Here is a 14,433-nt window from a genome sequence, read left to right on the forward strand (position 1 = left end):
TGTGAAGTGGGCGGTGTGGTCACAGTGGTCATCACAGTGATGAAGTTCACTTAAAGAAAAGTAATATTTCTGAAGTGTGTGGTGCCATTTATTAACAATAAACAATGGTTGGTCCACAATGGGTGATTCACTTAAAAAAAAACATAAAAGTTTTTTTTTTAAGTGCATAGTCCTATTTATAGAGCTATGTGTCATGTGTTCACTAGCCAATCACAGTCCTGAATAGGGGTTGGGGGGGTACAATGGTGGCCAATCACGGTGCAGGGTTAGGGGGTGCAATTGTGGCCAGTGATTTGCATTGAATGTGTCTACCCTGTAGTAACTCTGAGGACCCCCTAGGGGTCCCGGACCCCCTGTTGAAGACCTCTGCGCTAGCCTACTTCTTCCACCAGCCAGGTGTCAGTCAGTAAAGGGTTAACAGCTACAGCACAAGGAGGAGTTCCTCAGTGACGGAAATCTAGTCAAACGAAAGTTAACAGTGAAAAGTTTGGTGGCAGCAACACACTCTCTACTAAACCTTTCAAACACGACGTTTTACACAACTCTGACAACTTAAACACTGGTGAGTAATAAAGATAAATATGTATTATTCATTAAGAGAGACCCGTTAGCCTCATTGCATATTTGCCTATGTTATTTTTTGACATTTGTCTAACTCTACCTTCCTAACACTGCTGCTTCATTTAGCCATGGTTCAGATCACTGTCACAAGCGTCATGGCGCTACTTGATCCTGGTTTCAAAATGGCCTCCATTTACAGCCCGTACATCTACATAAACGTTCAGATTTCAAATATAAAGTGCTGACCCCAAAGCCACTGATGTTACAAGTTAAAGCGCCAGGGTCTAAGTACCCTTATCTTCCGTATTGTTCAATAAAAAGCATTTTAATTCGATTGGTGGCCATTTTCACAGAATGTTCTCCATAAGCGTTCTACTACGTGTTCAACTAACCCTATCGGTTGGAAGTTGCATTGCACTCTGATACATTATAATTATCTATGAGAAAATGGCCGCCAATTGGATTAAATTGCTTTTTATTGAACAATACGGGATATACGGGTACTTAGACATGGGCGTTTTAACTTGTAACATCCGCGGCTTTTGGGTAAGACCTTTTATATTTAAAATCTGAACGTAAATGTAGATGTATCTGTTGTAAATGGAGACCATTCAAAAACCAGGAACTAGTGGTTCCATGACTGTCATGATATGACTGTCATTTTCCTGGGCTACTGCTTCATTGTGCCTCATTGCCTATGCCTTCAGCCTTTCAGAACGATTGTTGCATTCAAAAGTCACTTTCTGCCTGAGTCATTTTAAGTCAACCTTTTGACAGAAATGATTTTGAATGTAACAAGCATTCTGATAGAATGAGAACATAGTAAGACAGGATGTAAATAAGGCAGATAAACATGGCTTATGCAAAAATAGTTATTTTTTTCTCATGATTGCCTAATAAGTCAACTAGAATATCATTGGTCATTGGTGACATTTCTGCTGCCTGCTTCATTTAGCCATGGTTCACATGACGCTCGTCTGTCACAAGCATCATGGCGCTACTTGTTCCTGTTTTTTTAAATGGTCTCCATTTACAGCCCCTACATCTACATAAAAGTTCAGATTTCAAATATAAAGTGTTTACCCCAAAGCCACGGATGTTCCATGTTAAAGCGCCTGGGTCTAAGTACCCGTATCTTCCGTATTGTTCAATAAAAAGCATTTTAATCCGATTGGTGGCCATTTTCTCAGAGTTTTCTCCATATACGTTCAACGACGCGCCCCTATCGGTTGGGGGGTGTATTGCACTCTGATGCATTATAACTATGAGAAAATGGCCGCCAATCGGATTAAAATGCTTTTTATTGAACAATATGGAAGATACGGGTACTTAGACCTGGGCGCTTTAACTTGTAACATCCGTGGCTTTGGGGTCAGCACTTTATATTTAAAATTTGAACGTTTATGTAGATGTACGGGAGATGGAGACCATTCAAAAACAAGGAACTAGTGGTTCCATGACTGTCATAATATGACAGTCATGTTTCAGGGCTACTGCAGTGCTTCATTGTGCCTGTTCCATTCCAAAGTCACTTTCTGCCTGAGTCATTTGAAGTCAACTTTTTGACTTGAACAGAAACTATTTTGAATGTAACAAGCACTCTGATAGATAAGAATGAGAACATAGTAAGACAGGATATAAATAAAGGCAGATAAACATGATGCAAAAATAGTTTTCTTTTCTCATGATTGCCTAATACGTCAACTAGAAGATCATTGGTTCACAAAGTGGGTTCCGGGGACCCCCAGGGGTCATTTAGGGGGTTCCAGGGGGTCCCCAGCAAAATATATTAAAACAGTATCACAATCATTTTAACCCCTTTATCCATTTATATGTTGGATATAAAAATAAATAGCAGATATACAAGCTTACTTTGTGTCGCACTGCGAGCTTGCACATGTGCTATTTTTTAACATTTTTGAAAGATCTAGAAAGTGTTTGAACATTTGTTAATACATTTGACCCCCATTTTAAATTGGGGATCCTTGGCACGAAAAAGTTTGAAAACCACTGAACTAGATGAGGCATATAGTGATTTTTCATTTAATCTTTCCTGAAAACCTTAAAAATATGACTTAGAAAATTATGCTGACTGCAGATCTCTGCCAGGCCTGGTTGACTATCCAGGTCCTGCAAATCATAGCCAATTGATCGGAAAGAATCTGAAAAATCACGCCGATTAGCTGCTCACAGAAACACAGACACACAGACGGACAAGGGCAAAAACATGATTTCCGGCCAACTAAACTAAACTTGTTTCACTTTTATTCTCGGTGTGTAGAAATGGCGTCTGCCTGCAGTCTCCTGTCTGAAGAGCAGTTCCTGTGTTCCATCTGTCTGGATGTGTTCACTGATCCAATCACCACTCCATGTGGACACAACTACTGCAAAACCTGCATCACACATTACTGGGACACTAAGGATGTGTGTCAGTGTCCACTATGTAACAAAACCTTCTTTACGAGACCAGAATTCTCTGTTAATAAGGTCTTCTCTGAGATGGCTGATCAGTTCAGGAAGTCAAAGCAGCTGAGACAAACTTCCAGCACAAACCAAGAACCTGCTGAACCAGATGAAGTCTCCTGTGACGTCTGTACTGAGACCAAACTCAAAGCCCTGAAGTCCTGCTTGGTGTGTCTAACCTCCTACTGTGAGACTCACCTGGAGCCTCATCTGAGACTCACAGGGTTAAAACGACACAAACTAATCAACCCTGTGAAGAACCTGGAAGACTTTATGTGTCAGAAACATGACAGACCTCTGGAGCTGTTCTGTAAGACTGACCTCGTGTGTGTTTGTCAGTTCTGTTTGTTAGAGTCAGACCACAAGTTACATCAAATTGTCTCTCTGGAAAAAGAATTTGAAGAAAAGAAGGCTGAGCTGGGAAAGACAGAATGTCAAGTTCAGCAGATGATCCAGGAGAGACAAGTGAAGATTCAGGAGGTCCAACACTCAGTAGAGATCAGTAAGAAAGATGCAGACAGAGAGATAGCAGACAGTGTGCAGATCTTCACTGCTCTGATCAGCTGTATTGAGAGAAGCCAGGCTGAGCTCATTGATGTGATTGAAGAGCAGCAGAAAACAACAGAGAAACAGGCTGAAGGCTTCATCAAGGAGCTGCAACAAGAAATCCCTGAATTAAAGAAGAGAAGCTCTGAGCTGAAGCAGCTCTCACACACTGAAGACCACCTCCACCTCCTCCAGAACTTCACATCCATCAACACCCCTCCACCCACCAAGGACTGGACAAAGGTCAATGTCCTTCAGTCTTTATATGTGGGAACTGTGAGGACAGCTGTGGCTCAGCTGGAGAAGACACTCAGTCAAGAGATGGAGAATAACCTGCGTGATGCTGAGCTGAGGAGGATCCAGCAATATGCAGTGGATGTAACTCTGGACCCTGACACAGCACATCACTATCTCATCCTGTCTGAGGATGGAAAACAAGTGAGTCATGGAAACATAACGAAAAATATCCCAGACAACCCAAAGAGATTCTCTCCTTGTGTCTGTGTCTTAGGAAAACAAAGCTTCTCCTCAGGAAGGTTTTACTATGAAGTTCAGGTTAAAGGGAAACCTGGCTGGAGTTCAGGAGTGGCCAGAGAGTCCATCAAGAGGAAGGGTGAAATCACAGTGAGTCCCAACGATGGTTACTGGACTATACAGTTGAGGAATGGAAATGAGTACAAGGCTCTTGCTGACCCTCCTGTCCTCCTCCCTATAAAAGAGAAGGTCCAGAAAGTGGGAGTGTTTGTGGATTATGAGGAGGGTCTGGTCTCCTTTTATGATGTGGAGACCAGAGTTCATCTCTACTCCTTCACTGGCTGTACCTTCACTGAGAAACTATATCCATACTTTAGTCCCAGTCTTTATAATAATGGAAAGAACTCTGCTCCTCTGATCATCTCTCCTGTCAATCATACAGATTAGACTAACCCTTGGCTTTACATGAAAGGTTAGTTTTCATTTAAGAATCAAATGTGTGTATAGAAGGGTTCTTTTACAGGTTTATTGTCCTAATGAAGAGATTGATGAGAGGTTTATTGTCAGTCAAGCTCAGTTGAACGTTAACACATGTATTCTATTAAAACACAAGAACAGAAGAACTTAACTTTACATGCGTGAATTACAACCAAGGACTATTGTGGTAAATTAAGTGCTTAATTTAAATATTTACTATTTAGCATACATCCCTTTCTGTAGAATTGTGCATATGTCTTTGGTACAAGTAAGTATATTTAATGGCATTCAGGTTTAAGTTAAACTTGACATTTTTCTTTATTAATGTGCAGGATTCATATCTATCAGGAATAAAACAACATTTAATTGTCAATACTACTACTACACAGCACTTAATTGAAACTATGCAAAGATTACGTTATTAATTGTCTCTATTATGTACTGTAGTTCTCAATTATTATTAATTGTGTTCTCAATTATAGAAGATGGAAATTGTGATTCTTCAAAAGAAATCAGCTATTGTAATTATTTGCACTTTGCAGATTGTTTTTTCTCAACGCAGAGTTACATACATTCAGTTTGCGTAATTTTGGGGTTTTGGGTTATGTTGTCACATTGATGAATGTATATTTTGGTGTATATCTAACTGTCTTGGATTTGCTACAGAAGAAGAGTTCTATGTTTGAAACAACATATTATTTGGTGGTTTTACAATAAATATTCCTGGTAGCATTACCCAGTGTGCAGACTTTTTTCTGTCTTTCACCTGTTCTTCTGTCCTGCACCTGGTATTTTATTGCTTGGATGTGCAGTAGGCTAGATGTATTTATTTTATATTCATGTATTATATTTATATTTGATCATTTTGATGTACAGTACATGTTTTTGTAAACTTTCTGCCCTGCCACAGGAGCATTGTCATTGGCTAGTCAGTAATATACAGTAGATCAGTGGTTCGGGTCGGGACCCCCAGGGGGGTCCCCGAATTATTTTGGGGGGTCATTATACAGGGTATCTGCACATTTCTAAAGTTAACATTTATGACTTTTAAGACCTTTTTAATACCAAATTGTCAAATATTATGTAGGAAAGAGGCAAACATTGTGAAAATAGCTGAACTACAAGCTTGCATAGATCAGTTATTTTCACTATGTTTATATGTGGAACCGAGTCAAACTTAATGTAAAAGAGCTTGTCAGGGTGGGTGGTCCCCAGTTCAAATATGATTATTTTGGGGGGTTGCAGCCTGAAAAGTTTGGGAACCCTTGCAGTAGATCCCATAAGCCGGACGGTGAAGGCGGCTGATTGGCTTGTTAGAATCCCTTACCTCGGCCACGTTAACTACTTCATCCTAGGGGATCCTGAGGCGTTCCCAGGTCAGCATGGAGATATTATCTCTCTCTCGCCATCTGGTCCTTGGTCTGCCAGGGGGTCTCCTCCCAGTGGGACGTGGACCAAGAACCTCCCTTGGGAGACGCCCGGGAGGCATCCGTACAAGATGCCTGAACCACCTTAACTGGCTCCTTTCAACAATATGATGTACATACAAATCCAGACACCAATTAACAGGTCTGAAATCTATCTATCTAATCTATGACAGAGAAGGAAGAGGCCTACAGTACTGAAACTACTCCCATGTGAATGTATTTCAGTTCAGTGTGAATGCTAAATATGTGTTGATTTCTTGTTTCTCTGTGATGCTGTGATGTCCACCAATGCGGAGGAAAACTCAATCTTTCCTTATAGTATAAGGAATTAATGAATAATTGAGTTTTCGTAGAAGGCTTACATCGTATTGATCCAATTCAGAGACATGAAATAATATAATAAAATGCCAGATAATATTAGAATTTCATGGGTGGCCTCAATGAGATATTAAGAACATTAATACAACATACAAAAAAGACACACACACAATTTAATAATTTATTTATTTCCACATAATAGTAATCCCAAGTTGTTGGAAGCCTCTTGTCTCTGAGATGAAGTAGATTAGAAGTCAAAATTATCACAACATTTTACTTAAGTATAGCACTTAATTTCTACCATTAATTTCCACAACAACGTTACATGACAAATGCACATGTTGGACCTGTATGGGTCCATTTGGTTCCATTTGTACACTCAGAGTTATGGGGGTCCTTGAAATTAAAAGGTCTGAGAGCCACTGTGCTACAGAGCCTTCATTAGTATCATTGGTAAAACCTGTGATGGAAGTAAGGAAGAGGCCCAATTTCTATTCAATATGTCTGCTGTGCATAGAGCCTATTGGTCTTTCAATGTGGTCTCAAAGGTGCACAATCTCCTGGGTTTTCTTAACCTGTTCCGCTGGCATCTGGCTCTGTTTTGAGAGGAAGGGTGGGTGCTACGGTTTACCTGTGATATACAGTCATCAATCAAAAATCCCTTGTCAGCCAATCACAGCCATCTCTTCTGTCAGCATGCCTTCGAGGCCTGACTGCTTAAACAGCTCTTTGTCACTGATGGAGCCAGCATACAGGTCTGAAATGAAAGTGACTGCTCCATGAGGTGCCGTCCCATTCGCCAATCAGGCCCTTCAGGGTGATATGAGACTGTAGTTTGAGAACAGTTCACTTTAATGAGGCAGACTTTCTGGCTGTTGTTATCTCAGCTGTGTGCAGTTAACAATTATCTACCAAATCAAAGTAACATCAGAGATTATTTTTCACACGTTTAAGTGATAACCAGTCAGAATGAGTAATCACAGTTCTCAGGTTTTAATAATGTCATAACTGAACTGGAGAGATACTTTCAACATTGACTGTGTCTCTCTGCTACTGCTCTGGCCATGCTGCTCACACAACATGTAGACTGCACTGCCTTCAACTGACCACTGGCAATATAAACTAGCCCAGGGGTCTTCAACGTTTTTTAGGCCAAGGACCCCTTAGCTGAGAGAGAGGTGAAGCAGGGACTCTCACTACATATTGTATAACATTGTGTTGCAGATTAAACCTTTTCATAGATTTCATAGATAGCTTCATAGACTTGTTTGACAGCACTATCATCGGTGTTGTGTAAATCATGTTTTGTTAGTATGTTGGATGCATGTTCATGTTGTGTAGCCTATATTCAGACATTTAAACACTTAAAATTGTCAACACTTAGAAAACTTGACCTTTCACTCTGTAGTTGGTCTGCTCTTTTACCCCCGCTACACCAAACCTCTAGCCGATCTACAAGATCACAACCTGCAAGGCGTTGTAACTTGTGAGCTTACAAAGTAGATCTGCTATTTAAAAATAATATTTTTAGACTATACATTTGAAAACTTGTGAAATGGGACATCCTGTAATGAGTACTTTCTACTTTTGGTAGTTTAAGTATTTTTTGTATTTCTACATTGCAGTATTGATACCTTTAAGTAAAAACAAAGTACTTTTTTCACCACTTTTGTCCTTTACATAAGTATTCCATAGCCAATTCAGATGTGGTTGGTTCTACAGCAGTACTTTGATCAAATGACGGACAACGCAAATCGTACAGAGACAGAGACAAAACTCAAATCAAAGAAGTGGGCGAAAATCTGTCTCCGTTCACCAAGACACCCAACACTGTGGGACTCGCTAGCCCAGGGGTCTTCAACGTTTTCATGCCACAGACCCCTTGGCTGAGAGTGAAATAAAGTAGGGACCCCGATTATATATTGTATAGGATATTTATTTTTTCATAGATTTCATAGGCAGCTTCATAGACTTGTTTCACAGAACTATCCTGTTGGATTCATGTTAATGTGTATTTCCAGACATTTAACCATGCACTTAAACAATACTTAGTAAACCTGACCTTTCACTCTGTACTTAGTCTGCTCTTTTTTCCCCCTACATCAAACCACTTTAGCCAAAAAATAGCAGATCTACAAGCGCACAACGCCTTGCAGCCCGAGGCGTTGTGCGCTTGTAGATCTGCTATTTTTGGCTAAAGTTCTCCTTAGAATAGGGATACTTGGTTGAAGTGGTTAATGCAGAAATCACACAAAGATTTGGCGGACCCCCTGTAGTAACTCTGAGGACCCCCTAGGGGTCCCTGACCCCCTGTTGAAGACCTCTGCAGCTAGCCTACTTCTTCCACCAGCCAGGTGTCAGTCAGTAAAGGGTTAACAGCTACAGCACATGGAGGAGTTCCTCAGTGACGGAAATCTAGTGAAACGAAAGTTAACAGTGAAAAGTTTGGTGGCAGCAACACACTCTCGTCTCTACAAAACCTTTCAAACACGACGTTTTACACAATTCTGACAACTTAAACACTGGTGAGTAATAAAGATACAGATGTATTATTCATTAAGAGAGACCCGTTAGCCTCATAGCATAATTGCCTATGTTCTTTTTTGACATGTCTGCCTAACTCTACCTTCCTAACACTGCTGCTTCATTTAGCCATGGTTCACAGACGCTCGTCTGTCACAAGCATCATGGCGCTACTTGTTCCTGGTTTATAAATGTTCTCCATTTACAGCCCCTACATCTACATGAACGTTCAGATTTAAAATATAAAGTGCTGACCCCAAAGCCACGGATGTTGCAAGTTAAAGCGCCTGGGTCTAAGTACCCTTATCTTCCGTATTGTTCAATAAAAAGCATTTTAATCCGATTGGTGACCATTTTCGCAGAGTTTTCTCCATATACGTTCAACTACGTTCCCCTATCGGTTGGGAGGTGTATTGCACTCTGATGCATTATAACTATGAGAAAATGGCCGCCAATCGGATTAAAATGCTTTTTATTGAACAATACGGAAGATACGGGTACTTAGACCCGGGCGCTTTAACTTGTAACATCCGTGGCTTTGGGGTCAGCACTTTATATTTCAAATTTTAACGTTTATGTAAATGTACGGGACATGGAGACCATTCAAAAACAAGGAACTAGTGGTTCCATGACTGTCATAATATGACAGTCATGTTTCTGGGCTACTGCAGTGCTTCATTGCGCCTATTACATTCCAAAGTCACTTTCTGCCTGAGTCATTTTAAGTCAACTTTTTGACTTGAACAGAAATTATTTTGAATGTAACAAGCACTCTGATAGATTAGAATGAGAACATAGTAAGGCAGGATGTTAATAAAGGCAGATAGACATGACTTATGCAACAAACAGAAAAAAGTATTCTCCTCATGATTGCCTAATTAAGTCAACTAGAAGATCATTGGTTCACAAAGTGGGTTCCGGGGACTCCCAGGGGTCATTGAGGTGGTTCCAGGGGGTCCCCAGCAAAATATGTTAATACAGCATCACAATCATTTTAACCCCTTATTCCATTTATATGTTGGATATTTAAAAAAAATAGCAGATATACAAGCTTACTTTGTGTCGCGCTGCGAGCTTGCACATGTGCTATTTTTGAACATGTTTGAAAGATCTAGAAAGTGTTTGAAAATGTTTTAATACATTTGACCCCCATTTTAAATTAGAGATCCTTGGCACGAAAAAGTTTGAAAAAAACCCAAACAAAAACACTGAACTAGATGAGGCATATAGTGATTTTTCATTTCTTCTTTCCTGAAAACCTTAAAAATATGACTTAGAAAATTATGCTCACTGCAGATCTCTGCCAGGCCTGGTTGACTATCCAGGTCCTGCAAATCATAGCCAATTGATTGGAAAGAATCTGAAAAATCACGCCGATTAGTCCAGCGGTGCCAGAGATTAGCTGCTCACAGACGGACAGACGGACAAGGGCAAAAACATAATTTCCGGCCAACTAAACTAAACTTGTTTCACTTTTATTCTCAGTGTGAAGAAATGGCGTCTGCCTGCAGTCTCCTGTCTGAAGAGCAGTTCCTGTGTTCTATCTGTCTGGATGTGTTCACTGATCCAATCAGCACTCCATGTGGACACAACTACTGCAACACCTGCATCACACATTACTGGGACACTAAGGATGTGTGTCAGTGTCCACTATGTAACAAAACCTTCTATACGAGACCAGACTTCTCTGTTAATAAAGTCCTCTCTGAGATGGCTGATCAGTTCAGAAAGTCAAAGCAGCTGAGACAAACTTCCAGCACAAACCAAGAACCTGCTGAACCAGAGGAAGTCTCCTGTGACGTCTGTACTGAGACCAAACTCAAAGCCCTGAAGTCCTGCTTGGTGTGTCTGACCTCCTACTGTGAGACTCACCTGGAGCCTCATCTGAGACTCACAGGGTTAAAAAGACACAAACTAATTGACCCTGTAAAGAACCTGGAAGATTTTATGTGTAAGAAACATGACAGACCTCTGGAGCTGTTCTGTAAGACTGACCTCATGTGTGTTTGTCAGTTCTGTTTGTCAGAGTCAGACCACAAGTTACATCAAATTGTCTCTCTGGAAAAAGAATTTGAAGAAAAGAAGGCTGAGCTGGGAAAGACAGAATGTGAAGTTCAGCAGATGATCCAGGAGAGACAAGTGAAGATTCAGGAGGTCCAACACTCAGTAAAGCTCAGTAAGAAAGATGCAGACAGAGAGATAGCAGACAGTGTGCAGATCTTCACTTCTCTGATCAGCTGTATTGAGAGAAGCCAGGCTGAGCTCATTGATGTGATTGAAGAGAAGCAGAAAACAACAGAGAAACAGGCTGAAGGCTTCATCAAGGAGCTGCAACAAGATATCACTGAATTAAAGAAGAGAAGCTCTGAGCTGAAGCAGCTCTCACACACTGAAGACCACCTCCACCTCCTCCAGAACTTCACATCCATCAACAACCCTCCACCCACTAAGGACTGGACAACGTTCAATATCCTTCAGTCTTCATATATGGGAACTGTGAGGACAGTTGTGGCTCAGCTGGAGAAGACGCTCAGTCAAGAGATGGAGAATAACCTGCGTGATGCTGAGCTGAGGAGGATCCAGCAATATGCAGTGGATGTAACTCTGGACCCGGATACAGCACATCCCTCTCTCATCCTGTCTGAGGATGGAAAACAAGTGAGTCTTGGAAACATAAAAAATGATCTCCCAGAAAATAAAGAGAGATTCTCTACATGTGTCTGTGTCTTAGGAAAACAAAGCTTATCCTCAGGAAGGTTTTACTATGAGGTTGAGGTTAAAGGGAAGACTGCCTGGAGTTTAGGAGTGGTCAGAGAGTCCATCAACAGGAAGGGAGTGATCACAGCAAACCCCAACGATGGTTACTGGACTATATGGTTGAGGAATGGAAATGAGTACAAGGCTCTTGCCGGCCCCCGTGTCCTTCTCCCTATAAGAGAGGAGGTCCAGAAAGTGGGAGTGTTTGTGGATTATGAGGAGGGTCTGGTCTCCTTTTATGATGTGGAGACCAGAGTTCATCTCTACTCTTTCACTGGCTGCACCTTCACTGAGAAACTATATCCACTCTTCAGTCCAGATCTTAATAATAATGGAAATAACTCTGCTCCTCTGATCATCTCTCCTGTCAATCACACAGATTAGACTGATCCTCAGCTTGACATGAAAAGGTTTTCATGTAAGAAACAAATGTGTGTATAGAAGGGTTAATTTACAGGTTTATTGTCCTAATGAAGAGACTGATGTGAGGTTTATTGTGATTCAAGCTATTGAACTCTAACACATGTATTCTATTGAAACACATCAAGAACTTAACTTTACATGTCTGAATACAACCAAAGACTATTCTGGTAAATTGAGTGCTTAATTTGCTGTATTGAAGTATTTAGCATACATCCCTTTCTGTGAGACTGTAGAATTGTCCATATGTCTTTGATAAAATCAAGTATATTTAATGGCATTCAGGTTTAAGTAAAACTTTATATTTGTGTTTATTAGTGTGCAGGATTCATATCTATCACTATGCAAAGGTTTTGTAATGATTATGTTATTAATTGTCTCTTTTATGTACTATAGTTGTTATGTTATCAATTATAGAAGATGGAAATGGTGATTCTTCAAAAGAAATCATCTATTGTAATTATGTGCAGGTTTTGTCCCAACGCAGAGTTGCATACATTAAGTTTGCGTAATTTTGGGTGTTTGGGTTATATTGTCACGTTGATGAATGTATATTTTGGTGTACATCTAATGAGGAAGTGTGCCAAAATGTTTTGCCAGTCTTGGATTTGCTACAGAAGAAGAGTTCTATGTTTGAAACAACATATTATTTGGTGGTTTTACAATAAATATTCATGGGAGCATTATCCAGTGTGCAGACTCTATTTTACTGTCTTTCACCCTGTGTGTTAATGTTTGTATGTGCAGTAGGGCTATATGGATTATTGTATATTAATTTATTATATTTATATTTGATCATTTTAATGTACAGTAAATGTTTTTGTAAACTTTATGCCCTGCCACAGGAGCATTGTCATTGGCTAGTCAGTAATATACAGTAGATAATTGGTTCGGGTCGGGACCACCAGGGTAGTCCCCATATTATTTTGGGGGGTCCCCAGATGATTAGCTTAATGTGCGTCATTGTTTTATCACTCAACAGTAAACAAACCAACATACAGTATAAGTGTAAACCGAAACTGAACTATTTAAGTCATCTCCGTTGGTAGGTCAGTATGTCTTGATAACACCCAATGAATGGTCTGATAAATCGTGGGTAGGTAAGTAGGTCGCCTACTTCGCCCATTCAATAGTCTAATAAAAGGTGATAATGTCCCATTCATGCATTGATAGCATCCGAATCAGGTGCACACAGGGTATCTGCACATTTATAGTTACAATTTATGACTTTTAAGACCTTTTTAATACCAAATTGTCAAATATTATGTAGGAAAGAGGCAAACATTGTGAAAATAGCTGAACTACAAGCTCACATAGATCAGCTATTTTCACTATTTATCTGTGGAACCGAGTCAAACTAAATGTAAAAGAGCTTGTCAGGGTGGGTGGTCCCCAGTCCAAATATGATTATTTTGGGGGGTCGCGGCCTGAAAAGTTTGGGAACCCTTGCAGTAGATCCCATAAGCCAGACAGTAAAGGCGGCTGATTGGCTTGTTAGAATCCCTGACCTCGGCCACGTTAACTACTTCATCGTAGAGGATCCTGAGGCGTTCCCAGGCCAGCATGGAGATATTATCTCTCTCTCCCCATCTGGTCCTTGGTCTGCCAGGGGGTCTCCTCCCAGTGGGACGTGGACCAAGAACCTCCCTTGGGAGACGCCCGGGAGGCATCCGTACAAGATGCCTGAACCACCTTAACTGGCTCCTTTCAACAATATGATGTACATACAAATCAAGAAACCAATTAACAGGTCTGAAATCTATCTAATCTATGACAGAGAAGGAAGAGGCCTACAGTACTGAAACTATTCCCATGTGAATGTATTTCAGTTCAGTCTGAATGCTAAATATGTGTTGATTTCTTGTTTCTCTGTGATGCTGTGATGTCCACCAATGCGGAAGAAAACTCAATCTTTCCTTATAGTATAAGGAATGAATGAATAATTGAGTTTTTGTAGAAGGCTTACATCGTATTGATCCAATTCAGAGACATAAAATAATATAATAAAATGCCAGATAATATTTGAATGTCATGGATGGCCTCAATGAGATATTAAGAACATTAATACAGCATACAAAAAATACACACACACAATGCAATCATTTATTTATTTCCACATAATAGTAATCCCAAATTGTTGGAAGCCTCTTAGGGGCAAATTTGTCTCTGAGATGAAGTAGATTAGAAGTAAAAATGATCACAATATTTTACTTCAGTATAGCACTTAATTTCTACCATTAATTTCCACAACAACGTTACATGACAAATGCACATGTTGGACCTGTATGGGTCCATTTGGTTCCATTTGTACACTTGAGTTATGGGGGTCCTTGAAATTAAAAGGTTTGAGAGCCACTGTGCTACAGAGCCTTCATTAGTATCATTGGTAAAACTTGTGAAGGAAGTAAGGAAGAGGCCCAATTTCTTTTCTTTTCAATATGTCTGCTGTGCATAGAGCCTATTGGTC

At 40.2% G+C, this 14,433-nt stretch overlaps 2 protein-coding genes across 2 annotated transcripts; both read left to right on the plus strand.

Annotated features, from left to right (window-relative positions):
• The first annotated feature begins 465 nt into the window (after positions 1 to 465).
• On the plus strand, positions 466 to 5,032 carry LOC311038095 (E3 ubiquitin-protein ligase TRIM39-like). Its single transcript, XM_084047435.1, has 2 exons — positions 466 to 562; positions 2,843 to 5,032. Exon 2 carries the CDS (start codon positions 2,845 to 2,847, stop codon positions 4,489 to 4,491), a length of 1,647 nt encoding a protein of 548 aa, XP_083903561.1. The 5' UTR covers positions 466 to 562; positions 2,843 to 2,844; the 3' UTR covers positions 4,492 to 5,032.
• Positions 5,033 to 8,722: 3,690 nt separating this feature from the next.
• On the plus strand, positions 8,723 to 12,300 carry LOC311038096 (E3 ubiquitin-protein ligase TRIM21-like). The gene is made up of 2 exons (XM_084047436.1): positions 8,723 to 8,791; positions 10,275 to 12,300. Exon 2 carries the CDS (start codon positions 10,284 to 10,286, stop codon positions 11,928 to 11,930), a length of 1,647 nt encoding a protein of 548 aa, XP_083903562.1. The 5' UTR covers positions 8,723 to 8,791; positions 10,275 to 10,283; the 3' UTR covers positions 11,931 to 12,300.
• The last annotated feature ends 2,133 nt before the right edge of the window (positions 12,301 to 14,433 follow it).

This window comes from Gymnoscopelus microlampas, assembly GCF_963454915.1.
Source record: "Gymnoscopelus microlampas genome assembly, chromosome: 21".
Classification (NCBI taxonomy): domain Eukaryota; kingdom Metazoa; phylum Chordata; class Actinopteri; order Myctophiformes; family Myctophidae; genus Gymnoscopelus; species Gymnoscopelus microlampas.